Here is a 25,578-nt window from a genome sequence, read left to right on the forward strand (position 1 = left end):
GAGCACCTCAAACTCTATCTGTATTCACTGTCATACTGCTAGACATAATTAATGGTGTAAGTCAAGTGTACATATTGCACTAAAAAGCCCAAGCTTTCAATAAAGTATCAATTATAAGACTAAGAGAATGCCAGCATTAACTGGTCTATCTCAGTTCCCAGGCTGAAACATTGCTAAAAAGAACTTTGTTGATGTATGCATAATTAACATGACCGCAGGCTGGCTTTACAGTTATTTCTCTGACACACAGAACCTGGAATGTAAGAGTTAATGAAAAAAAAAAACAAGAAGGGGGACACTTATTCCTGATCATGCCTCTGAAAGTAGAGCATCTGTTCATTGCAGCCAGGTATTGAGAGACACTCATCTTAATGCAAATTCATATTGGTATCCATGTGTAAGAAAAATTCTGAATCGGAGATTCTCAATCTTCTGGATACAAGAAAATACTGAATTCTGTATTCTTTTGTCTGGTTGCACACCAGACATTAGAAATTCTCTTGAAAAAAGATAACATTATTCCAGTTTACATACTTGTTTTGCAGTGTCATTTGCCTGACTGCGCTGTGTTCCCTTCAGATGTGACAATTATCTTGGCATTACTTTGTTAATGAATGCTCTTTAAAATTACCAGGAGCCATATATGGAAGGGGTAAATCCATTCATCAAGAGCAACAAACATCGCATGATCATGTTCTTGGATGAACTTGGGGTAAGTGGTTAAAAAAATATTTATTGAAGTTACATAGCAGCATTTTAAATTAAAATTCTTTACACTTCTTATTAACTAGCTCAAAAGTGCATTAATTTTGAATCCTTATAACTGAATACATTTTTTAATGCACGTTTAGAGACTACAGATTGCTTGTCTGTTACATGGAATTAAAGCCATCAAATATCTTCCTAGACTTTATTAATTTAGTGCCTCTGTAAATGTGAGAAGCTCAAAATAGATTTTATAGCATGAGACTAGAAATTTTGGCCAGCAATACAAACATTTAAAAACATGTTTTAAACCAAAAATTTTTATGTCTAATTTGTCACATGGTTTTGACCAGAAATGGAAATTAATTTTTGGTTTAAAAATTACTAGGTTGAATCTTGGTTAGCATTGCCAAAAGTGTCACTGCATGCATTCTGTGTATTGTAGTTCACTGCTCTGGGTGAAGAACCTCTTCTACTATCCAACCTAAACCTCCTGACACAACTTCAGACCATTCTCTCAGGTCCTGTCACTGGTCACCACAGAGAAGAGATCAGTGCCTGCCCCCTCCTATTCCGCTCACGAGGAAGCTGTAACTGCAGTCAGGTCTCCCCTCAGTCTCCTCTTCTCCAGGCTGAACAGACCAAGTGACCTCAGCCCCTCCTCATAAGGCTTCTCCTCAAGGCCCTTCACCATCTTTGGTCCCCTCCTTTGGACACTTCTCTAATACCTTAATATCTTTCCTGTATTGAGGTACCCAAAACTGCCACAATATTCAAGGTGAGGCTGCCCCAATGCAGAGCAGAGCAGGACAATCCCCTCCCTTGCCCAGCTGGCAATGCTGTGCCTGATGCCCCCCAGGACACAGTTGGCTCCTGGCTGCCAGGGCACTGCTGACTCATATGCAACTTGTCATCGACCAGGACCCTCAGGTCCCTTTCCATGGCACTGCTTTCCTGCATCTCGTTCCCTGTTCTTTACCTACATCCATGGCTGCCCCATCCCAGGTGCAGAATCCAGCACTTCCCCTTGTTGAACTTCATATGGTTGGTGATTGCCCAGTGCTCTATAATACACAACAAGAAAGATGGACTGGAGATTTAGCTGGAAAGACCAAAATTGGTCTTGGCATCCTAAATCTGTGTTTTGTTCTGTTGAAGAATGTTCCCGAGCTCCCAGACACTACAGAGCACTCTCGGACTGACCTGTCCCGGGATCTAGCAGCCCTGCACGAGATCTGCGTGGCACACTCGGATGAGCTCCGGACGCTCAGCAATGAGCGAGGTGTGATGCAGGTAAGGTAACACCAGGCAGGGTTAGTAAGCACATCACAGGTACAGGTGGCATGTCCAGAGTTACTCCTCAGTACTGGGATTCTTTTGTAGTATTTCTGTAGCAGTGTCACTGATAAACATTTTAAAATACTGGCATTTCACCAGGAGGTTATTAGCTGTGAAGATAAATACTTAGTCCATAGTTTTGTTTCTTCATGCAGCAAAACCAAATTGGGGTATTTTTTTGAGTTTTCAGAGGAAGTTTTAGTTTCTAGCCTTAAACACACAAAATTACTATATCCTGACAGGCTCTCTGGGTCATTGGTTTTCAGATCTTGGTTTTTTTTCAGTTGAGAACTAAATTAGCTTTCTTTTAATACCTCATTTATCCTCGCTAGTTTGCCAGTACACTTGTACACCTGTAAACTTGGCAAACACCTGTATGCTTTCTCTGCCTCCCTTTTTTTAATTATTTTTAATATATTTAAACTACCTACTCACAGGTCTGGTGGGCAGATGCTGAAAATGCTGCTCAGGGAGGACAGTTCTGTTTCCAATAGCTAATGTGTGGTTTACTGACTCTCTCTCTACAGCATGTTCTTAAGAAGCTTTTGGCCATTACTGAACTGCTACAACAAAAGCAAAATCAGTATTCAGTGTCTAACAACATCAGGTAGCAGCCCTCTACCTGCATTCTGCATGGATCCAGCATGCCTGATATGGCAACTCAGACCAGTACCACTTTCTTCTTGCTCTTGCCAAAAACAGCACACCCTGTCACGTTCCCAGTGATGTGTGAACTATGCAAAAAGAAAACAAAGATCCTGCTGGTGAATAATTGTACCAGCAGCTTTTTTAAGCTATCTGTGCAGGACATTTGCACTTTTTTTTTCCACTTGGAAACAGTTTTCACAACCTCTGAGCCTTGGTGTAGAGTTCACCCTCCGCAGTGAAAATGCTGTGACTGTGTCTTGGACTTTGAAAATTATTTTCAGCACCTCTGATTGCCAAAGTTTTTGCTGTCTGGTTGGAAAACAATTATCAACTGACATGAGAAGAAATGTGTCATTCTGACAACCACCTATAACTGGATAACATTTCTTACTGTAATTTCTGGGTGGTGACAATAATTATGACTTTTGACTGTTTCAACCACTTTTAACTTGTATTTACAGTTTTCAGAATCTGATGTTATGGTAGGAACAATCTTTACTGTACACTTTTTATACCATACTGTTTCTCTCGCTGGAATTATGTGGAAAGAGAATATGCAGAATGGGTCTTGTCAGCTTTATTTTTTTTGATGTGCCACTGATTCAGTCTGAATAGTTCTTCCATCAAGAACTGTATATCTGGATAAATCACAATGCTTTTGTAAAATGTTTACAACAGTAAATAAATTGAATTCAGTAAATTTATTGATCATTGTATCAGACATGCATGCGTTCATTAAACCATTTTATAAAATAGGTATTGTTTGGTCTTTTGTGTACTGTAAGTCTAGCATAAATATTATTTTTATAAGTGAAAAATGAGTTTTTAAAATAAACCAAGCTGCGTATCAACTGTATGGAAACTTGCTAACTTTGGCTGCTGTGGAAATTTTTTAGTGTCTCTACATGTGGTGTACTTTAAAATGTTCACACTGTCACTTTTTCAGCATCAGTCCTCAAAACAGCATTACCTTGTCCATATGCCTTAATTTGTACATGACAAGGTGAGAAAGTAGATGTTAAAACATCCTGGGTGGGTTGAGATTTAATAAAAAGAAATTCTTCTCTCTGAGTGTGATGATGCACGGGCACAGTGCCAGGGAAGCTGGGGATGCCCTATCCCTGGAAGCCTTCAAGGCCAAGCTGGATGGGGCTTGGAGCAGCCTCATCTAGTGGAAGGTGTCCTTGCCCATGGCACTGCCACAGAGTGTTTAAAAAAATGAAAAGTAAAATGTGCTGTTGATTCAGAGGGCACTGCAGCATCACCATGTGCTACTTTTTTAGACAGTGGTCTAATAGTAGGGCATAACAGGATGCTGAGATTCAATTAAAAGACTGAGATAATCAAATAATTTTATTACATGAACGTTGTTGATACACCATTAAAACACCTACACTGCTGCTTCTCCTGTCTATCAGAACTGCTTTTTCAATTCACTGTCACATGAAATCAGAGACTTTACTTTTAGGTCTTTGCTGTAGTATGATAGTGGCTCTGCTGTGCTGACCCTGGTGTCCAGCTGAACTGCTTCCTTGAAATGAGTCCAGTGCTACAGCTGAGAGCTCCCAAGTGTTGCAAGTACTGCACTCAGCAGGCATAGATGATGCTCTCCATAGTGACAACACACCCGTTTGCAAGACCTTGGTACCACAGAAGTCTTTTTTTAGATTGTCCCATAACCCTGTGAAGTCTGTATTAAACTGCATCTGAGAGGAGTAAGTAATTAACAATCTCTCATTGTGCCGCACTTAGATCTTAACAGAGTTTTATAAAATGGATTATTTTGTGGATTGAGGTGGCTGGCTGTAGGCAGTACAACATGGTAAAAAAAAATTGTTGAGCACAGAGATGCCTGGTTAATCTAGCTGTTACATACAAAATGCAGCAAAGAAAATGAAACTGGGCAACGCCCAAAGCTGCATTTAAGTGTGTGTATTGTAAAACTGTTTATGTTTCAATGGGGTATATGAAAATGAAACAAAGTAGTGGCTGCCCTGCTCTAACACTACACTTCATGCACAGCAAACTGTTCCCGAACCACAAACGAGTGCCAGATTTCTAAAAGCAAGTATTTCTTGCTAATACTTGACCTTTCATGGATGAGGGTTTAAAGGAACCACAACTAATTTTATTTTAACAAAGTAACAGGCTTTTTTGCCAAGATAAACACTGAAAGCATAAAAACTGTATGACACAGAATATAAAGAACCTGTGGCAGGTAGGGTCACACCTGGCACCAAATTCGTTCCTGGAGGGGTAGGAGTCTATCTTCCTTTAAGGTAATGCAGAATCCACAAGATCATCATCAGTCCACTCTTCCTAATGGAAGGGAAAAACACAACACCTTGAGCAATGTGTGCATGTAGTGTCCTGTGTGTTCTTTATGGTCAGAATTTAAGAACTCACAGAAGGATTCCATGAACAGAGGAAAGACTAAAAAAATATTATAAGTTGTGGCAAGTCAGGCCTATAAACTTAAAGCTAGTTATCCATACCTACTCTTACATGGAGACAGTCATGGAGCAGCCCCTTGCAGCACCAGTCTGAGGTTTAGCTCATCCTTCTTACAGCTATGTAGAGATCTCCACCACAGCTCATACTGCAACCTCTTACTAGTATCTTGTTTTATGGCCTCATCACCTTGGAAGCTGAGTCACCTGTGCTTAACCACTACCTCTGTTCCCTCTATCTTTCAATCTGATGAGCCCTCCATACCAGTTCTGGCCTTCCTACTGATACTAACCTCCAGCTGCAAATAAATCATTTGAAACAATGTCTAGACGTAGATTAAAACTGACTGTGCACCTGTATACTACAGTCTAACGACAGGATTAATGACGCCTCGAGGTCTGAGCAGTTTGCACCCACTATATGCTTTCAAAAAGTTAAGCACATTTTTCTCTTTTAGGTCCTGGCCAGCTCAGATCTGCTCTTGCATGTGACAGTTACTCAGAACTGAAACTACACAAGTACAAACCCTTGGCAGTTCAGATATGTCAGTAATGAAAAGTCCTGAGTTTAGGACCTGTTGGAACTGCGCAAGAGCCTATCATGAAATGCTGTAGGTTACGTGAATTTATCCAATCAGGTTACTCCTTTGGAAAAAAAATTATGAATTAATAACAAGCTCCAAAAATCAAAAATGCCTCAAACCTTAGAGCATAATTAATTCAAATTAAACTGGGGCAGGGAACCAGTGAAATCTCCAGTGAAAGCTCATTTAGAGCTGTTCTCTATGTCACTCTGACAGAAAGTGAAAAGTTTTGCCAGTGCCTGGCAAAATGGAGTTGCCTGTTTCAATATGTTTTTTAAGACTGGCATTTGGAGTAAACACTAGTCAAAGGTTTTATGGCATAGTTATAAAATATGTTCAAGGTTCCACATTTTCTTAGAACATACCTTCAATGCTGGTTTTATTATAATCTTGTTTAAATAATTTTTTAGATTCTAGTTTGACACTGTAGCATCAACCTACTATGATAATCTATAATAGCAAGACTCCTTGAATTATAGAAAGACACAAATTTTGCATTTTATCCTCAGATTTTGGCAGACAACCCTCTTCAGCCTTTAGCACATTTTTCTAAATGTCATACTCAGAGTACCTTTGACTGTCAGGATGTAGTGTCTTTAGTAACAAGAGGAGTCCAGTTAAACACGGTTCTTCACACCTTCCAGAATGGACTCTCTACAATTTCCAGTCCATGTTACAAACAAAAGCTCTGGAAGGTTGTCAGATCAGATGTGAAGGACTACCTTAATTCTGTTTTCATTTGCTGAGTCACCCTCATCAGTTTATCTCCACCTTTTTTACACTTGGTCTTATAACCCAAAGTAGTAGCTACCAATCTGTAATTCATGCAAGCCTTGCTGGCAAAGTGGCTGATGTAGAAATTTAGTCCAGAATCTGACTTCTACTTTGAGCAAGAAGCCAAATAAAGTAACTAAAAATTTTCAGAGCACAAGAAACAGCAGAAAGGATGGCCTGCGTGTTCTTCCCCCTCCCTACAAAAGACTGAGATATATAAGAACACTTGCAAGCACAGGCTAGTAGGAAATCTGGCTCACTTGAAAAAAAAAAAAAAAAAGTTTGAGCAACAAGTAAAAGAGTAGTACAGATGCATAAGTTTATCTCAGTAGCTGTGTCACTTTCGTCTTGGCAGTTAAGAGTGGAAAAACAAGTACCTGTACAAAAGGTTTACTGACCTCATCCATTTTGGATTTCTTTGCAACATATTCATCATTTTCATAACCTTTCCTCTTCTTCCTAACCCAGATGAGAAGTGAAATGTTCAGGTATTTTTATAAGTTAGACTCTTTCTATTTGACCACAAGATTAGATTACGGGCACACTTGTCACATAAAAAAACTACCAAAGCCTCAACAAGCAGCTTGCTCCAAGTCCAGTGTCTACTGAAGCGAAAAGGGCAGAAAAGAAAAATCAGCAAGTTCTTTGCCCTCCATATAATTCTTAAGAAAACGTTAACCCTTTACACAATTCTTGTTTTAATCACGTGGTTTTAAAGGCCTTAGTTCTCATTGCATACAACATCAAATCACCAGACCTTAGAAGCCACCCAGGATTCCAGTTTTTTTTAATCAGCCTGCAATGCAAATCAGCACAAAAGAATGTATTTATGTATTACTGAAAGCACTATGTTGAGTTTTGGTTCTCAGCTCCCAGCAGACACTCACATAGCAAGCATGTGAACATTGTGTGCACATTTAGAGGTTTTCAATTTTCAATCATTCATATAGATAAAAAATTAATGTTCCTATACCAATAAAATCAGCAGAATTTTAACACATCGAAGATCTACTTACGGGTTTGTATTAAGTGCAAGCTCAAAGGTATGACACTTCTCTAATTTCTGTTTCAGAGCAGCAACCTCTTCAGCCCTTGGCAGTTCATATTTCTTGATGAGATTTTTCATGCCTACAATGGCAACAACACAGCTCTAAGCACATAAGTAATTTCTGCTCTGCCTTGTTGTGTTGGGTCTGCATGGCCAGGTGTTTGTAGTGGGGGGGCTACAGGGGTGGCTTCTGTGAGAAGATGCTGGAAGCTTCCCCTGTGTACAACACAGCCAGTGCCAGCCAGCTCCAGGAGGTACCTACAATTGGCCAAGGCTGAGCCCATCAGCAATGGGATAACAGATTTAAGGGAGGGGGTGAAAACCCACCTGTGCAACAGTAAGTGCTGCTGGAAAGAAGAATGAGAATATGTGAGAAGAACAGCCCTGCAGGCAGCAGGGTCAGTGAGGAAGGAGGGGAGGAGGTACTCCAGGCACCAAAAGGGATTACCCTGCTGATGAAGCTCCTGATGAGCCTATGGTGAGACAGCTGTGCCCCTGCAGCTCATGGAAGTCAACAGTATGGAGATCCACCTGCAGCCTGTGGAGGAGTCCACTCTGGAGCAGGTGGATGTGCCTGAAGGAGGCTGTGATCCTCTAGAAATATCATGCTACAGCAGGCTTCTGGCAGGGACCTGTAGACCCATGGATAGAGGAGGTTTGCTGGCAGGACTTGGACCCCATGAGGTAGCCACACTGGAGCAGTGCATTTCCAGCAGACTGCACCCCATGAAATGGTCCCATGCTGGAGCAGTTCATGAAGAAATGCAGCACATGGGAAGGACCAACGTTAGATAAGTTCATGAATGTCTCCTACAGAGGGACGCCACACCAGAGCAAGGGAAGAGTGTAAGGAGTCCTCTCCCTGAGGAGGAAGGAGTGGCAGAAACAAGCTGACTACAGTCCTCCTGTGGTGGAGGGAGAGAATTCAGGAGTGAAGCGTAGCCCAGGAAAAAGGGAGTGGCAGGGGAAAGGTCTTTGAAAATTTGGTTTTCATTTCTCATTATCCTGCTGTGACTGGCAGTTAATTAATTTTCCCCAGCTGTGTCTGTTTTGCACACAACTGTGACTGGTCAGTGACCTCTCCCTGCCCTTATCTCAGCACCCAAGCTTTTTATTATATTTTTTCTCCCCTGCCCAGCTATGGAGGTCACTGATAGAGTGGCTTTGGTTGGGTACCTGGTGTCCAGCTGGGGTCAGACCATGACAAGCTTATCAGCAGCATAGCTGCTGCTACTGCTTATCCCTCATAGCCAGGCTTGAGCAAACAGTTTTTCCTTTCTTCCCTCATTATAACTCTACTGAAACAAGTCACCAGCATCACTTCACTCTGGATTTCCTCAAGGTAAACTCTAATAATGTAGAGTTCATGTTACTGTGCTAACAAGCTTCAAAATACACAGGGGTTTTTTGCATTCAGCACTGTACCTCTGTCTTAAAAAAAGACTGGTTTCTGTCTTGTTAATAATGCAAGGAACATTTACAGCTACCTTTCAAGAAACAAGATTTTTTTCTCTATGACCAGATTTTTGTAAAAGTAATTTACAAATGCTTCACAAATTCCCTTCCAACCATCATATGTTTATGGAAGAGCTGCCTTTGGGCTAAAGCTACCTTCCAGAATAATGGAAGAGAAGACTAAGTGATCCAAGTGTTCCCTTTGATCTCAGCAATGGAAACCTGAAGACTGAATTTATTAGAAGAGAAAGGGAAGGGAACCTTAAGTTCTGTAAATTCAATTTAAATAGAATTTGTAGACCCTGATGACTTGTATGGTGCATTCACTACTCAAGTAAGCCTTGCCAAAGACTGAAGCTTCAATGCTACCACTCTCATTTTAAATGCATGCATTAGCCTAAAGCATCAAATAACTGATTACTTACTGGGAATTTCATATCCCAGCCTTTTTACTTAATTAAAAAAAGGTAATAATCAGCGGACTATATTCCCTATTAGCTAAACTATGGTAGTCTTCTTGATACTTGTAAAATATATACATACACACACACACACATATGTCTCACACTAGTGAAGCTAAGCATCTTTTGAATATGTTGATAGCTGCAAAACAGAAGTGCAGCTATCAATCATTCAGCTTACAAAAGGTACCCTCTGGTGGTAGTAGTAGTAATGTGCAGGCTTTGCCTGAAGCTGCAATTTTTAAGACACAGTGACTTGAAAAGTCATTTAATCCTGTCTTACAAAAACCATTATCTAGTTCCCAAAATAGATTTCTCACTTTTAGGTCAGGTGCTAGTCTGAAAGCATCAGGCAGGCCACTTCTCTTTTCATTTATTTCACTTGTTCATTTTCATTTGTTTAATTTGTTCATTGTGTCTCAGTGTTTTCTCCCCTTCCATCCACATGATCCATCCACACTGCCTATGTTTTACTTACCTTATGCATGCCCTGAGGTGAAGAAAACCACTTGAAGCACACCCTTCTGCCTAAAGCTTTTGTTATTTGGAAAAACTTGATTTTTTTCTTCTTTAGATACTCTTTATCATACTTTTCCGATGTTTACTTACATTTCATGTCATCTAGTAGTCTGGATAAGGTTGATCTGTTCTCTTTCAGCATAAGACTCTCTGATAAATAGCTTCAAAGAGACATAGAAGAATAAATTTTTAAAGTGCCATAATTATTTGTGGCAGTTACTATCTGTTAATAAAAAGTGTATTATTTATTATTTATATCTGCTAGAGCTTTATGATTAGACTAAGTAAGAACACTTTGGTTGTGTAAGTGCTTTAAAGTGATAAAAAAGCAAATCTGTCACTGTAAGAACTTGACAAAAGTATTCCCCAGCCATGTGAGAAACTGAAGTTCCAACACTGCAGAATTCAACATTTCTAAATAAGCCTCACAGAGCTAAGACAAATTAGGTTTAAGATTCTATGGTAACATCACACTATGGCACAGTATGACCATGGGACAAGCCAAAACTACAGAAAAGTGTTTTTCAGACTGACCAACAGACAACAGAGTTTGCAAGACAGGCCTGCTTCTTTTGGCAGCTAAAAGCCATTTCTAAATGCTGTCTTGTAAGAGCCTGTGGGTCCCTTCTTCTTCCTACTGAGATTCAAACTTCCTTTCAGTAAGAACACTAATACATGCACACACTGACTGGGTAAAACCCCAACACTCCTCACCAAGACTCACAACAACCAAGCAGTTTTATCCCTTCCATCATGGGAACGACAGGCTTTCAAAACCCTCCAGTGTTCTGTCCCACCTCTGCAGGTGCACCTGCTGACAGGTCCACAGACCCAGCACTTGCTTCCCTCGTCCAGCAGCAAAAACTCAAGTAAAATAATAAATAACAAGGTTATAACAACTGCATAGTGCAGACAGGTCACAAAGACTTGAGTTCTTCCTGAACATGCAAACGAAGTTCAGATACCTCATTTCCCATGCTATCTACAAATTATTTTAGTACTTTTATTAGTTAGTATTTTTGCAAACACGCTTTTCTGAATTTTTGCACTAGCAGTAGAGAATTACAGATCTAGTAAGGAAGGAGATCAAGTTCAAGTTAAAGTAAGCACCTGAATGTTTTTATAAAATTTTGAAAGGACAGTGAACCCTGTAGATAATACTCTTTTTTTTGAACAAGAGAGATCTGAGATTCATTTAGAGGAGGTTTATTTAAAAGTAACTAGTTTATTTAAAAATAACTGTTTGCATTTTGCCTGCAGGTGTTACACTCAAAATGCTCACAGGCATGTGATTATAACATGCCAGGTACAGCTCCTTACAGGAACTACCTGAGCTGTTTTTTCTGAAGAAAAGCATATGCTTTGTCTTTAAGAGAACCAAACCAAAAGAACTACACATTTCAGCAAAGGTATGGAAGTGTTTGATAATGCCTGTGCAAACACCAGTGGCTAGGGCACAGAACGGAAAGTGGGGACTGATTTAAAACAGCACCTTAGCATTAGTTTGTTTCCGTGGAAAATGAACAGTTGTACCAGCCAAACACAGCATTGAAGTTTCAGCATGCCTAGTAGCTGTCAGTTCAGTGTCATTTCAGTTGACTCTGGAACCTTAAAAATCTTACTTTTTCTTTAAGTGATTCTTAAGAAACTCAGTTGCTCCTGTATTTCCACTTTCTTCACCATAATCTTTGAGTCTGAAAATCCTATACTGTTCTAACTGAGGCAAAGTCATCAGGTTTCTTTTTTTTGTTCTTCCAAAGGCATATAATAACCAGACACCAACTAACCGCATTTATCACCTACTTTTTGAAAGCGAAACCAACAGTACTACTACAATTCTGAAACATACCTAAAGAATGTAACAGTGCTAACAATCAGTAAATACACAATTCTACTAGTTAATAATGCCTGGAGCAAAATAATTTTATACAGGAACCAAATAAACTATTTAAATCATATCTATACAAAGAAAATACTACCTTTCCATATTAATTCCTGCTCTTGAACCACTAGATAATATGGCAGTGAGAGCTATCAGTGAGGGAGTAAAGAGCAGATATGCATCTGTCAGAGCCACTCGACTGAGGAAGTCATCAGCTGTTTTCCTCAAAACTTCAGGATTTTCCAGCACTGGGTATCGAGTCTAAAAAGTAATCATTTAGGAAAGTAAGTGGCTGCTCCTCCTTCTTGTTTGTGAGCTCAGAACGCACAAAACAACAACACTTTACAAAGCTAAAAAGTAGCAGGCCTTCCTCTTTTTCCAAAAATAGCCTAAAAAGCTTAAAGACCAAAAATAAACAACCACCTTTAAGGTATTTGTTTATCACTTTAGTAATTAGATCTTTTAAGATCACAGGTACAAAAGGAAATAAAGTTTTCTAACACAACATATGACAGACTTGTATTACTTTACTACACAGAGCATGAAGCACATCAAACAGTTTTTTATTACCTTTAAATCGATTAGAAATCCCTCAAATGGCCGGTATGGATTGTGGACAATGAGATGGAAGTTCAGTTGCTGAATAAGCAGCAGTTCATATTCCAGTATTTGTTCAAGAGCTTTTTCCTGTCCAAGAGGGCTTTCTCGAAGGTTACCAACGAACTGTGCACTGGATACATTAAATTCATCTACTTTACAGGCCAAAAATGCACACGTTAGCCTTGAGGAGGGGAAAAAACCAAAAAAGCAAACAATTGACTTATGGAGCATCGATTCTTCTATCAAGAGTTCTGTTCACAAAATTTGTATCTTCAAAACACCATGTTCTGAAGACAACAAATTTTTCCAAACGGAAAGTGAAACAGACCATACTTTGTCTTTTTGGCTATTTAAGCTCTCAGATTTCCTTTCTCCTTTTTTTTCAGGTCTTCACAAATATAAAAGATTATACTTCCAATGTTCCACTTGGCAGAATAACTCAAGAAGTGTTGATAACTCACATTATTATCCGAGGATGATACTCCATCACTGAGTTATTGAGGTAAAAGCGTTTAAAATACATGCAAGCTGTTCCCTAAATTGAAAAAAATGGAGAGAGAAGAAATAAAAATGGATAAAGAAAAAATAAATACATTAGAAAAACGTCACAGATAAGGCAAGTTTGAATATATACTACAGGCATACAGGATACACTAGGGCATTAAGACACACACAAAGCCATGTCATTAAATATTTCATTTATGCCAGCATTATGACAGCCTTACAAAATCTTCTCTTTTATTTTTAGACATATTTTGCAAGACAATGCTCAAAAACCTTAAAGTATCTTCATGAGAAAAATCTGGGATTCAAATGAAATTAAAAAAGCAAAGACTGAAAAAATATTATACCAGAAGTTGCAAGCAATCCTAACTATTTGAATTTTTCAATCAGTAATTTCTGGAACATATTTATCAACATGAAAACGGGTGTTTTCCAAAATCACTGCCTGACGAGACTCTACAGGGGCCACTTCTCAAATATAAGTCTTGTTTCACAGAATGTGCCATGGCAGCTACTGCCAGCTTTCAAAGGCATCCTCAAGTGGGGCACTCTTCACCACACCTGCCAGAAGAAGGGAGGACTAACAGGGCACAAATACAAGCCATTCATCTTAATGGCTCGGCTTCAGCTGCAGGTCCCCAACGCTCCCTTCTGCAACACTCGCCTACATTCAAGGCAAGTCAGTTCAACGTATTTCTTTCTCCTTTGTAGGTTACTTAACTGCCAGTACAAACGCTGACCCAGCTTATTCTGTGGTCAGACAAGCAGTAGTGCTCGAGAACGACAACCCAAATGCAGGACTGCCTTCTTTAGCTACTGTGAGACTGCTTTACTGTATCATCGCCGTTTTATTGTAGCATCAATCGCTACCATCGACCACCGACCATTACTTTGTTTCTACCCTTTGCTAAAGGGTACAAACCACAACAGTTCAAGTCAAACAAAGCAGTCCAGTCACCCACGCAAGTGTAGGAGCCACAAGCTGAAGATCACGTTGAGAAACAACTCGTTTTGAAATGACTGCACGGCTCAGAAAACAAACAAAAAATATAAGAAGCAGGCACAGACTGCAATGCTGGAAGAGAGAAATTAGCTCTAAAGACATCCGCGGTCTCAAGAACAAGCCAAGCAAACAGTAGCAGGCGAAAGAAGGAGGGGGCCGAGGTGGACCGGTCCCAGCGCCGCTCACTCACCACCACGGACCGCGGCATCGCGGGCTTGAACACGGCGCAGAAGTCCAACAGCCGCTTCTCGTAGTACTTGCATATCGCCAGCTCTTCGTGCGGCTCCAGGAGCACCAGCTCGCCCTGCGGCACCTGAGGAGAGGCAGAGCGGCGCCTCACTCGGACTGCCCCGCCCGTTCAGCTCTCGCCCAGCGGCCCTGCTCCTCCGCCCCGCGCCCGCGTTCCCCGCCCGCCCCGCGGGTCCCGCGCACCTTCCCGGTGGCCGCGGCCCTGCCTCGAGCCCGGCGGTTCGCCTCGGCCCGGCGCCGAGACAGCTCCTCCTCGCCGCGGAAGGTCCAGTGCCGGCGCTGGGTGCTGCTGTGGAACATGGCTGCACAACATGGCTGCGCCCGCGCGCGGCCCGCCGGGAGTCGCCTCAGCGCCCGCCAAGGGAGGCGGGACCGGGAGAGTTCCTGCGGGAATGATAAGAAGCCTGGCAAAAAATCCAAACCAAACCAAATCAAAACAAAGCCAAAAGTAAAACATACAAAAAAAAAAAAAAAAACAAACCCTCAACGTGATAAACTTCTGCGGAATAGCAGCTCTCTCTATTTTTCTTTCGGTTTTAGCTGTATAAACTTGCTCCCTTAGATTCCTCCACTAGTCATTTATTCTATCCCAAAGAACCATTGCGTATAAGATCCAATTATGATTTAAGGAAGCAGCATTTCATAGCCTCTTCTTTGTGCTTCAGCCAACAAATTTTAGATATTACTGCGCTTGTACTTGAAGTGTGTGAAAAAAAGTATGTAGAGCACATGTGGACTGTCACAGGATTTGTAATTAAAATGATTCCGGGGGGAATGTAAAAGGTTCTTTTCTTAAACTACACAGAAAATAATTTTATTGCCTGTGTAGTCTAAATCTATCATTCCTTTGCCTTAAATTACAGGAATTTAACATATCCAGCTTGAAATCAGACCAAACTTCAGTTTCAAGAACCACAGATACAAAAATACCAAAATGGGTTTGTTGTCCATCTAATACTAACAGTTCCATCACGAATTAGAAATTATAAAAACCACATGTTAGAATAATGAGTGACAACGTGTCACTTCGCATCATCAGTCTTAGGGTACAACTTGTAAGAATAGGAATGACAATTCCTAAAAAGGACAAGAGCATTATACGAGATAAAGCAGGATTTCTTTTTCTTTTTAAGTCTCCATTGATTTTATACCTTTCACTATTCAGAATCTGTACTTCAAAGGCTTATGAGTTTAAGTTTTATGGATACCAACCAACTACTGACTTCACTGATTTTAGTCCTATATTAACTGGTATCATGCACCATTAGTGATTCCAAAATTCAATCTGAAAATGGAGAAAGGCAGATTTAGATAACACATTTGGAAATGTAATCATAAAATGCTTATGACAGACTTTGGCAAGCTTGTGACCCAGTTATGTGCAGAACCAAGAATTTACTGTTTCTAGTGTTTCTATTGCTTTTCTCACAGTAGCACTTTTCATCTCTTTACCCACAGCTCAATTTCAATATATTATCTCATAACCAAAGCAGTTAATAAAAAGTACAAATACTCAGTGTGATTTTTGTGCAAATAACAAAATCTACAAAGAATGGTATAGAATACATTATTAAGGAGCAGAGTAAGTATGATTTTTTTTTTTCTAAAATCAGAAAGATAACTACAAGAACTGAAAGGTTTTTTGAAAACTGAAGTCTAAACCTTTAAAACACATCAACTTAATTGTGAAATATAGAACTGTATTGGGCGAAGTATCCATAGGCAGCCATGAAATTAGAGATACACTGATTTTGCATGAGTAGCTAAATGAGTTATTAGTCATTTGCTCAATTCAGTCAAATGTGAATGTTTGCAGTCTGTCTTTTGTTCTGATTTTAAACATGACACGTGCATTGATATTTGTTCAGAATTATGCAAGTAACAAGGTAACAGAGCAAACCTTAAGATCTAATAAAAGCTATCCAGTTGCCTAGGCATTTTAAAATTTAGCCATTTCTCAGAAAAATTGTCTGAAAGTGTAAATAATATCCACCACCTAAATATGATAAACAGAGCATACTTTGCCTGCTTGTGCCGCAGAGGTCTTTTTCCTAATGTTTTTGTGACAGCTGTGGCTGCTGTAAATGTTGTGTTGTTTTTTTTTTCTCTATTTGGGGAATACAGGGAACCAGAATCTCTTGGAACATCTAGAGGAGACTGAGAAGGACCAAGAAGCACCGCACACACCACCTAAGAAGAGAAAGATACCTAAACCCCAGATGCTTCCCCTGTAGATTTTACTGTTGAAAACACTAGTAAACATTCATAAAATAATTCAACTTTGATATTGATAGTGCCCTTTTAAAAGAATATGGGGGGAAGAGGATTGTGAACACATAGCCCTTTAGTTGAGTTGTCATTCATTCAGCTAAATTAGCATAATTATTTTCCTGATTTATATTATTATTAAAATCATTATTATCATTATTATTAAGCCTAACTGCAAACTGCAGATACTAACTAGCCTAAAACATGGTAGTTTTAGAGAAGCAGTCACCCTTGTTGAAGATCCTGGAGAGAACTAAAAGCTTTAGAGGAGAAAACACATCAATTTATTACCCCATGATGTTCATATTTGCTATATTTAATGCTACTGAGAATTTATCAGTAGTCCTAAATTCAGTGTTTTAAGCATTGTGTTTTAGTCCTCACTTTTTGAATGTTTTAATATCCTAGGACTTCTTGATTTTGCAGTGTTTGGCATCAATTTTCCTAACATTGAAACTAGTTTAAATCAATTCTTACCTTTCTGGCTTGTGCTAACTAGTACTTTATTTTTATTTCATCTCACTAACAGCAGTGAGACTATTTCATCTAAGGAGCCTTTTTCTCTAGTCCCAAAATGTGCTTGTCTTTCCAAGCAGTACAAAAATGTATACATATATAGCTATAATTCACTTATATTGAATATGCAATACAAAGACATAAACTTTAAGATTCTCAGCAGAAACACAGACTTTAAATAAGCAAAAAAGGACCAAAAACCAGCAGATTAGAATTTCTGACCTTTGCAATTTTAAATATTAAGGAAAACCTTTTGCATTTAATACTGTACAACTTCAAAAGCACATTAAGTATACAGTCTCAAAAAAACAACAAATCATAGTAGCAAAACTGAAATATGCTGAGGCAGAGATGTTTGTTTATTCTTAAATTCAGGCATCCAATTCATTCAGCAGGGAGGGCTGAATTCCTACTGGGCAATCAGAATTGGACATCCCATGCGGGATGTCTATTGGAATCAGCACAAGATTTGCTTAAAGCCTAAGAGCCAAAGCTGGCTTTTGTGTAGGACAGTAGTTATTTTTGCCATTTTTTACTGATGTGTCCTGAATCAGTCACCAAGAATGTTCTGTTCCTTCCATCCCTTGTTTCTTGCTTTTCCTTCTCTATTTCTCCCTTCCCGACCTTGCTTTGATGTTCTTTGTTTTTGATTTCTTCACAACTTCATTCTTACCATCCCACTTCACTCCCAATATGTCATCTCATAAGAATATAATTAAATTATTGATACTGATGCTGAAAAGTCATCACTGGATTTTTGGATGGATGATACCCCGGAGTTAAGAAGAAACTGAGAATGTGGACTTCTGAGTCATTTATGCAACTGTATTCATAATCAGAAATTGCAGCTGTGGCATGTTTGCAAAGATTTCTTTGGAATCAAGTGTTCCTGAAGTGTACTTTAAAAGTGAGAGCACTTAGCCACTGAGGAATAAGAAAATAGCTTGAAGGCCACTTCCAACCTAGATGTGTGTTGAATACATCTGGTTTAGGTTTTTGAGCACTTCAAACACTCTCTTCAAGGTGTTAAGGAAACTTCCCTGCCCAGTCATCCAGAGGAGCCACTCTAGCAGTCACTCTCACACCACCTGAGCTGGGACCGAGGCCCCTTCACAGCTACACGTCCCATACTCACACTGACAGACAGGATTTCCTCACTGGCTCAGTCTCAGGTTTCCCATAGCAGTCTCAGGTGTCCAGATCTTTAAAATAATGTAGTTGCAGTGCAATAACTACATAACAAAATAACAGCTTGAGCTGATGCCTCCAAGGAGGAACCCCGAACAAAGGACCCCTGAGCTTTTATACCTTTACAGTCTAAGGGCAGGAAGGTCTGGGGATTGTCGGCTGCTGCTGTGTCTCTGCGTGTCCAGTCCCCTGGCTGAGCCACATGTCCCCATGCCATTTGTTGTGCAAAGAGTCAGCAGTGATCCGATTATTAGAATTATTAGAGAGATGCCCAAATTAAGGTGCAAACAAGACCATATGCCAAAGTCAATAGTATGGATTTTATTTACCAGTAAATGTGAGATGGAGAGAGATAGAAAGAAATAGGAAAAAGACAGTGGGGAGTGGGGGGTGGGAAGAGAAAGAGAGTGACAGAGACACAGAGTAAGCAGAAAGATATCACCACTCGTGGATCCTGATGGTGTCCCGTTGGTCCTCTTCTTCTGGTCTTCTTGGTGGTAGGGGTCTTGCAAAACACAGAGTTCAATGGATGAATATATGTTCAGGTATACGTGAGAATGCCTAAGCACCTCCCCTGCAGGGGGGAATTTTACACTGTCTTTTGCAACACTGTGGATCTGTTGCAACACTGTGGATCACATGCAGTCATCTGGTGGAAGGCCTCAGAAATGAGTCTGGGAGCTACAGCTGCCCCCCACTGGACCCGGCCAGTGCTGATTTTCAGCACGGCTGCTGGGTTGGCTTTCCTTGTGGATACATTTTTCTCCCCCAGCCTGATTTACTTCTTCTTAGACCTGAGATAACTGGGCAATACTTATCTTTATCTTATCTCAATTCCCATCAGCTGGCTTAGCTCATGGTACAAATTCCTGGAATCCAGGAGGCATATTTGGGAGGGGTGGACTTTGGTGGTCTCAGCTTCCTTATACAGTTTGCGAGAGTGGACAAAGTCCTTCAGTGATCTTAACAGTTATGACAATTATGACATTTAAGTGTCTTACAAAAGGCTTATGATCATGAAAAGCCAAAGTAACATGTAAAAAAATCTGAGATGCAATTTGAGATGCAGGTCTGGACCTGAATTGTACCAGAATGTAGTGCTCAGAGCTGGGGCTTTAGTTCACTTTAACATAAAGAAAAAAGGTTCTTGCAAAGGTAAGGTTTGATGTGAATTCCCCAAAATTTCAGGGTTATTTGCAGCTGGACCTTACTTCAAATTGCTACGTCATTACACAGCAATTGGAAAGTATGAAGATGAGCTGCTTTTACTAAAGATCTCTCAGTCGCATTGACTCTGTATGTACAGCCTGCAGAGATCCGTGAGCTCTCTCTCCTGTCCTAAGGCATGCAAATACTGAAAATTAAAGTTACTTTGTGTGATTACAGTATGTGCATTTGGCCATGGCATACTAAGAAGCCTTTACATGTGAGCACTGCACATATGAAAGTGTGGTGTGCCAATCTCATCCTTTCTCTCATGTGACTTTTTGTCCTCTGGTCTAAACGCTGCAGATGATGGAGTTTGATGTTATGCATCTGATTCTGAATCTTTAGTACCTGATAGAATTGCAGCAAGCCATGGCAACTGGAGACATCCAAAAATTGAAAAGTGGGTCTTAGACCATAATAAGAAAAGTTCTCTTTTTTGTATGAAGAAGTTGCTGTTTTCACTAAGCTGTGGTACAAAGTGGACTTAGAGACAGGGATAGGAATTCATCATCTCTTCCACTAGCAATTATTACAGAGGAAAGTGATTCTTTGTGATTTTAAATAAATGAAATAAAATTATGTACAGATAAGAAAGTTCTCTGTGCTGACTGTGGACCCAGGAGAATCGAAACTCCCTTCTTAAATGCATACAGTTTGGCAGTCTGTATTTCGTAGTTTGTGAAATTTACAGGTCATCTGTGTGTTGTATGGGAATTACGTTGTTTCTATTCTGCTTTGTGGCACTGTGGAACTTGTTCTTTGCTGGATTTATGGAAGTAACTCTTCAAAGAGTTCAGTGTTGTATAAGTGTGTTTAGCTATGGGATTTTTTCTTACGTTTAGACTTCTTCATTGCATTAAATTTGACAGAACATTTTCTTCTTTCTTGTCTGTAGGATAAACTGAAAAGAAGGAACTAGATCTCTGTAAACTAAAGTGCCTGACATAAGTACAACATGAAGGAATCTGAAGAAGGCTGGCAAATGCTTTTATAGCTTCATTGTAAAGATATGAAGAAAATGAATGAGGAATTTGAGAAATATATGCACCAAAACTGTCAGGCAAATTGGATGATATGAAGTCTCTCATGAAGAGGATGGTTCTGATCCATTAGTCAGAATACACTGTTATTTTTGCCCATCAGGGAGTAATTTTCTGATGGTTAAATAACTACTAGCTGTGCATATAAGATTTCCTGACCTAACCACTGACCTGAGAACATAGGAGGCTGCAAGAAGTGGAATAGATCTTCCTTCTTGTTACTCAAAAGTATCTTTCATGATGGAAAGAGGGCTTGGGTTGCAGAAAGACTGCCTTATGAAAATGCCTTTGCAAATCTTGAAATTGAACTGTGCTGCCTCATGTTTGCTGTTACTTTTTGTAATGCTAAGCTCTTCTTTGGTGACAAGGAGGAGGAGAAGTTTAGAGGGGCAAGCAGGGCAAAGGGCTTCAGCAGCCTGTACCATGACATTCCTAGAGAACTCTTGGATTGCAATGAATATTGTGGAATAGATTCTCCTCATTCTAGAGTTTTCATAGGAAAGAAATCCTTATCAGTCCCAACAGAGTGATTGAGAAGAAATATTATCAGAAATATAAATGGTTCCCAAGAGGATTTACAGTTTTCTTTTGGCCTTGGGGAAAGAGATAAGTTGTCTGTGACTCTGCATGTCTGAAGGGCCCTGAATTGCTAACAGGGCATTCTCAGGACCATGACATTAGTCTCTCAAGTATTTTCTCTTCTTCTTAACATCAAATAATTAACATTTCAGAATTATTTCTACAAAAAGATCAAACACATACTGTAAGTTCAGAAAAGACAGAGTAAAATTAGTTGTGCCATATCTTCTTGAACATAGGCCTTAACATGTGACACAGGAATACTTTGTGATATGTGGAAAGATGGCTTTCCACTTGGCATTAACTATGTTTACTCTTGTTGTATTATTAAACCAGGAACAATGAAATTATTGTAATTTTCACAATAATGATTAAATAATTACAAAATCACAGATCGATTTCTAAATCAATGCTTCATGCTTTGCATGGTTCCTTCTCACTTCTTCCAATAAATCCTGGGTACTCCTTATATATTAAGTCATGGCATGGACATGGCATTAGCTGCTAACCTTGTTCAATAAATTCGCAGGTCAGTGGCTGCTTCGTACCAACATACACGGGCATTTCGATTAGACCTGTTCTTTAGAGACTAATACAAAGCAAATACTACTGCATGTTTAAATGAATACAGTGGCTAAATGTATCAATTGCTATTGATAGAAATCTAATTGGTCTAGTAATGAGAGTGAACTAAGATAAAACCATCTGAGGTAACATGGCAATAAACACAGCGGATGATCGCAGCACTGCAGCTCAGCTTTTTAAACAATGCAAAGTATTCAGCTAATCTCAAGAGTCTGGATGTTTCTCCATCATGTCCAGAACTGGTAAAAACCTGGGAAAAAAATTAAAAGTGCATCTACAACTTCTCTGGATTTAGGCTGATCCTTAGAATTTGGAGATCTGCAGTCCTCTTAGTGATTTTATACAACAAAATCTGAATCCTTATAGATCACTAGTAAAACTCTTTTTTATTTAATAATTTAAAAAATAAGACAAAAATAGTTTTGGCTTTGAATTCACACATGAAGAGGGAAAAGCCACTTCTCAAAAAAGATCTCTGAACAACCTTAGCATCAAATACTTCAGATTAGAGAACAAGTTTTCTTTAATTTCAGTGAAGTTTGAAATGTGCCATGTTATGTTAGAAATGCCTCTGAACCTCTTTATTCATAATCTCCAACAACAATGAGGGTGAGTGTTCACAGCCTTGCATGCAGCCTCCTGGACTCCTACCAAGAGTACTATGGGGTCTGGATGATTGATCAAGGATTCCCCTAGTGCTGCATGGTGCACCAGGGGCTACTGTCAGCTACCAGTGCCCATCCCAGAGCCTTCGCCTCTGTTTCTCCATTAATGTTTTCCCCTGGTTCAGGCAGCCAGCTACCACAGGATGCTTGTAGCAGCACAGATGAACTGTGCAAAGAAATAACTCCATGGGGATTGACATGGGGTGAATTTGGGTCTCCAGGAGCCAGGAGGGTGTCCTTCTAAGAGTTTGGACATTTCTTGCATGTGTGACACCAGCAAGGAGGAGCAGCTCTTCACTCTCAACTCTCCCCAGTGTGCCACAACAAACAGGAGTGGAACCACCCCATCTGCCATAATTCTCCACATCATGAATTGCTTCTGAGAAAGAACTGGGGTGATGCTTAGAGAGGAGTCATGAGTGAAAGGCTGACGAGGCATTCCTCAAGCAAGAAAAGGAAAGCCCTGGCAATACCTTACGCCATTTCCGCCCAATGCCTTAGGGAAAAATGTGTAGTTTACTGCTGTTAGTAACTAGGGAGAATCACATTCCTCATCTGGCTGAGGACCCTTCTTTTTGTACAGGCCAGGGTACAGAGTGGCTACTGAGATCCCCTGCACAGGCAGGGGAATCATTTACACCCTCATTTCTGCAACTCTGCATCTCGTCTGCTGATGAATGAGAGTTATTTTATGTGTGTAAGTTGATTATCTCTGTTAGTCACAGACTGGGAGGATCCAATACATAAGAGGGTATGTGGTGCTTTTGCATCCAAATAATGAGCTTGGAATATAAAAACACATTGACCACTTTTTAAAAAATGTGCTTTTCTAAATAAATAGGAGTAATTGTTTATTATTTGACCTGTCCCTTTAGAGAATCTCTTTTTTTGTTGAAGTAGAGAAGTTGAGGGATGAGAAGTTCAGAGAATTCTTATCCTTGCTGAAGGCTGGGCTAAACAGAAGAAGCTTCATAGATGTCGTTTCTGAGGAGGGCCAGCAGGTCAGTATTGCTGGAGAGCCAGGCTTTGGAGTGTCACAATCTACCATGCTGTGACACCACCCTCCTCCGCTCAGTGATGTCATGAAGGGATGTTTGTCCCTGCATTCTGTCGTGCCTTTGCACACGTCTGGGTCTTTCCACTCTCTCTTCTCTCTCAGCACCACTTTCCACTCTCTCTTCTCACTCTTGTCTTCGGCTTTCCATTGGTATATCATGACAATCACCAAAGGCCTTGGCTCTGTCTTTCTTTTCTGTCCCCAGATGTCTTTACACTTTACTTTCTTCAGTCCTGCATCCAACCAAAATAAACAACTCCACTCCAATGGCCCTTTTCCTCACAGTCATTCCTCAGCCATTCCTCACGGTGCTGTCTGAAACTTTTCTTGTTTCCTGCACTCTCATGTGCTGAGTTTCTGATGTTTGGTGATGAAGCAACTTGCAACCTTGCTATTTTTCCACAGCCATGTATCCATTAGCTCAGATCTCATAGTTTGGTGGTGCCTTTCTCTCTGGGGGGGCAGCAGAGACTCCTGTAGAGGACAGCCTCCACTTGCAGTGTTTTCCCAAGAGCTGCAGGGGTTGGACATCCCACTGTGACATCCCTGAGTGGTGGAGGTGATAGCAATCCTAGTAATCCTAGTAATAATCATAATCCTGGCAGTGGTTATGGAGTTACTGGGAGATGGATTGTGACCTCACATCCCTCAGTCTATAAACTCAGGTGCTGTCAGAGCCTGGGCCAGCCTGTGGGAACAAGCAGACATGGCCACAGGGAAGGAGTGGAGCTGCCCCATCTGCTGTGATGCTCCAGATGATGTTGCTCATGCGATGCCCTGTGGCCACCGGTTCTGCCTGGGCTGCATCCTGCGCTGGGCAGAAAGAAATCCTGCCTGCCCACTCTGCAGAAGATCCATCTTGACTGTCAAGTTTTCTGACCATGGCGGAGACAACTACCTACACTGTGTCATCACACCTCCCAGAGAGTCACCAGCAACCAACACCCGGGCAGGAGAAGCTCCTGGAGGCCTGGCTGAAAACAACCCCCATGGCCCTCCAGCATCCCCTGCCTCTTCTCCACAGGGTATAACAGTCCCCACTGAGCAGGAGGCTGCAGGACCAGAGGCCGTGGGTGGCATCCTGCCTGAGCTCTGGGCAGAACTTTTCCGAAGGCGACGGAACCTCCTGGACCCTGTGCGGCCCTGGCTGTGCCAGGGGCTGGAGATGATATATGGGGGCGAGTGGTGGCAGGTAAAGAGTGCAGAGAGTGGCATCCTACTTGCCCTCTGCGTCTATGGTCCAGACAGGGAGGTCTTGATCCAAAGACTGGAGCCTCGCCTCCAGCAATACACTGCGCCACTGGTCCATGGCATCCTCAATATCATTGCAATCCAGTGCAGTGAGGAGGTCCGGAGGCTACGGCACTCCCGCTCTGCCAGGGAGGAGGATGAGATCCCTGTGGCCATCTCTGGCCCCACGGCTTCCCAGGGGGCTAATCCCACCCTCAGCCAGGCCCCCACCAGTGGCATCACAGATTCCCGTTTGGAGGAGGAAGCCGGCACACTGGAGGCTGCCGTTGAGGGGCAACCCAGCTGCCCCCCATCTGAGTCCATTCCTGCACAGCAGCCGCAGCCCCAGGAGGAGCAGGGGGAGACGACAGCAGCCACAGGTCCCTCTGCCCAGGAGAGCAGCCAGAGCCCCTCTGCTTCTGGCCAGGGCAGGGACCACTCACCCACAACGTCCCGGCATGTCCGAAAGAGGAGGAGCCCTGGGTCCCCAGATAGCACCCACTGTGGCAAGAGACTTCACCACAATCAGCAGTAACAGGGCTGCAGCAAGTCTTTATGCAAGGAAAAGAAAATAAATTACTATTTCCATGACACAGTCCCTGGGTGCTGCTTCCTCCCCCTTCTCCTGGGGTATTTCCCTTTCTCAAAATGCCAAAGTGTCAGCTGAGGGCCCCTGGAACCCCAGGGCCATCTTGGTAGTGCTGCCTTCCCCAGGTAATGCTGCTGCAGCCATGATGATGGAAAAACTTCTGAGAAAGTACTGGGATGATGCTTAGAGAGGACTCACGAGTGAAAGGCTGACCAGGCATTACTCAAGCAAGAAAGGGTAAGTCTTTTTATCATATTTTCAGAAGAAAAAAATGTGAAAAACCTAGTCAGTGTCCTGCATATCCTCCATGTCTGTCACAAGGAGGATTTAAAAAAGCTGTGTTTTGTCATGGTTTTATTACAGAATTTATGTTTTACTGGTCCTGTGAATAAAGCACAGCTTAATGGAATTTAAGTTCTATGTAACAAAAGT

At 41.1% G+C, this 25,578-nt stretch overlaps 3 protein-coding genes across 4 annotated transcripts in view; 2 read left to right on the forward strand and 1 right to left on the reverse strand.

Annotated features, from left to right (window-relative positions):
- The window catches only part of RASA1 (RAS p21 protein activator 1), a 51,307-nt gene extending 47,746 nt beyond the window's left edge, over window positions 1-3,561 (forward strand). The window contains exons 23-25 of the mRNA XM_027719018.2: window positions 635-712; window positions 1,864-1,998; window positions 2,571-3,561. Of these exons, the coding sequence (XP_027574819.1) occupies window positions 635-712; window positions 1,864-1,998; window positions 2,571-2,654 (297 nt within the window). The 3' untranslated portion in view covers window positions 2,655-3,561. The remainder of the gene's footprint in view (window positions 1-634; window positions 713-1,863; window positions 1,999-2,570) is intronic.
- Window positions 3,562-4,017: 456 nt separating this feature from the next.
- CCNH (cyclin H) lies at window positions 4,018-14,535 on the reverse strand. Of its 2 annotated transcripts, XM_027719019.2 has the most exons (9): window positions 14,404-14,535; window positions 14,162-14,284; window positions 12,926-12,999; window positions 12,435-12,645; window positions 11,962-12,125; window positions 10,073-10,143; window positions 7,516-7,627; window positions 6,898-6,958; window positions 4,018-5,010 (listed from the first exon to the last, which is right to left on the reverse strand). In XM_027719019.2, the coding sequence occupies exons 1-9, from the start codon at window positions 14,518-14,520 to the stop codon at window positions 4,966-4,968; spliced, it is 978 nt and encodes a 325-aa protein (XP_027574820.1). In that variant the 5' UTR covers window positions 14,521-14,535; the 3' UTR covers window positions 4,018-4,965. The 2 variants fall into 2 exon arrangements, with proteins under 2 accessions (XP_027574820.1, XP_027574821.1); XM_027719020.2 differs by lacking the exon at window positions 6,898-6,958.
- A 9,465-nt stretch (window positions 14,536-24,000) lies between these two features.
- LOC113986863 (E3 ubiquitin-protein ligase Topors-like) lies at window positions 24,001-25,148 on the forward strand. Its single transcript, XM_027718972.2, has one exon. The coding sequence runs from the start codon at window positions 24,034-24,036 to the stop codon at window positions 25,090-25,092; it is 1,059 nt and encodes a 352-aa protein (XP_027574773.1). The 5' UTR covers window positions 24,001-24,033; the 3' UTR covers window positions 25,093-25,148.
- Window positions 25,149-25,578: the final 430 nt, after the last annotated feature.

Source organism: Pipra filicauda, unplaced genomic scaffold (genome assembly GCF_003945595.2).
Source record: "Pipra filicauda isolate LSUMZ 115617 unplaced genomic scaffold, ASM394559v2 scaffold31_size4109673_pilon, whole genome shotgun sequence".
Lineage (NCBI taxonomy): Eukaryota > Metazoa > Chordata > Aves > Passeriformes > Pipridae > Pipra > Pipra filicauda.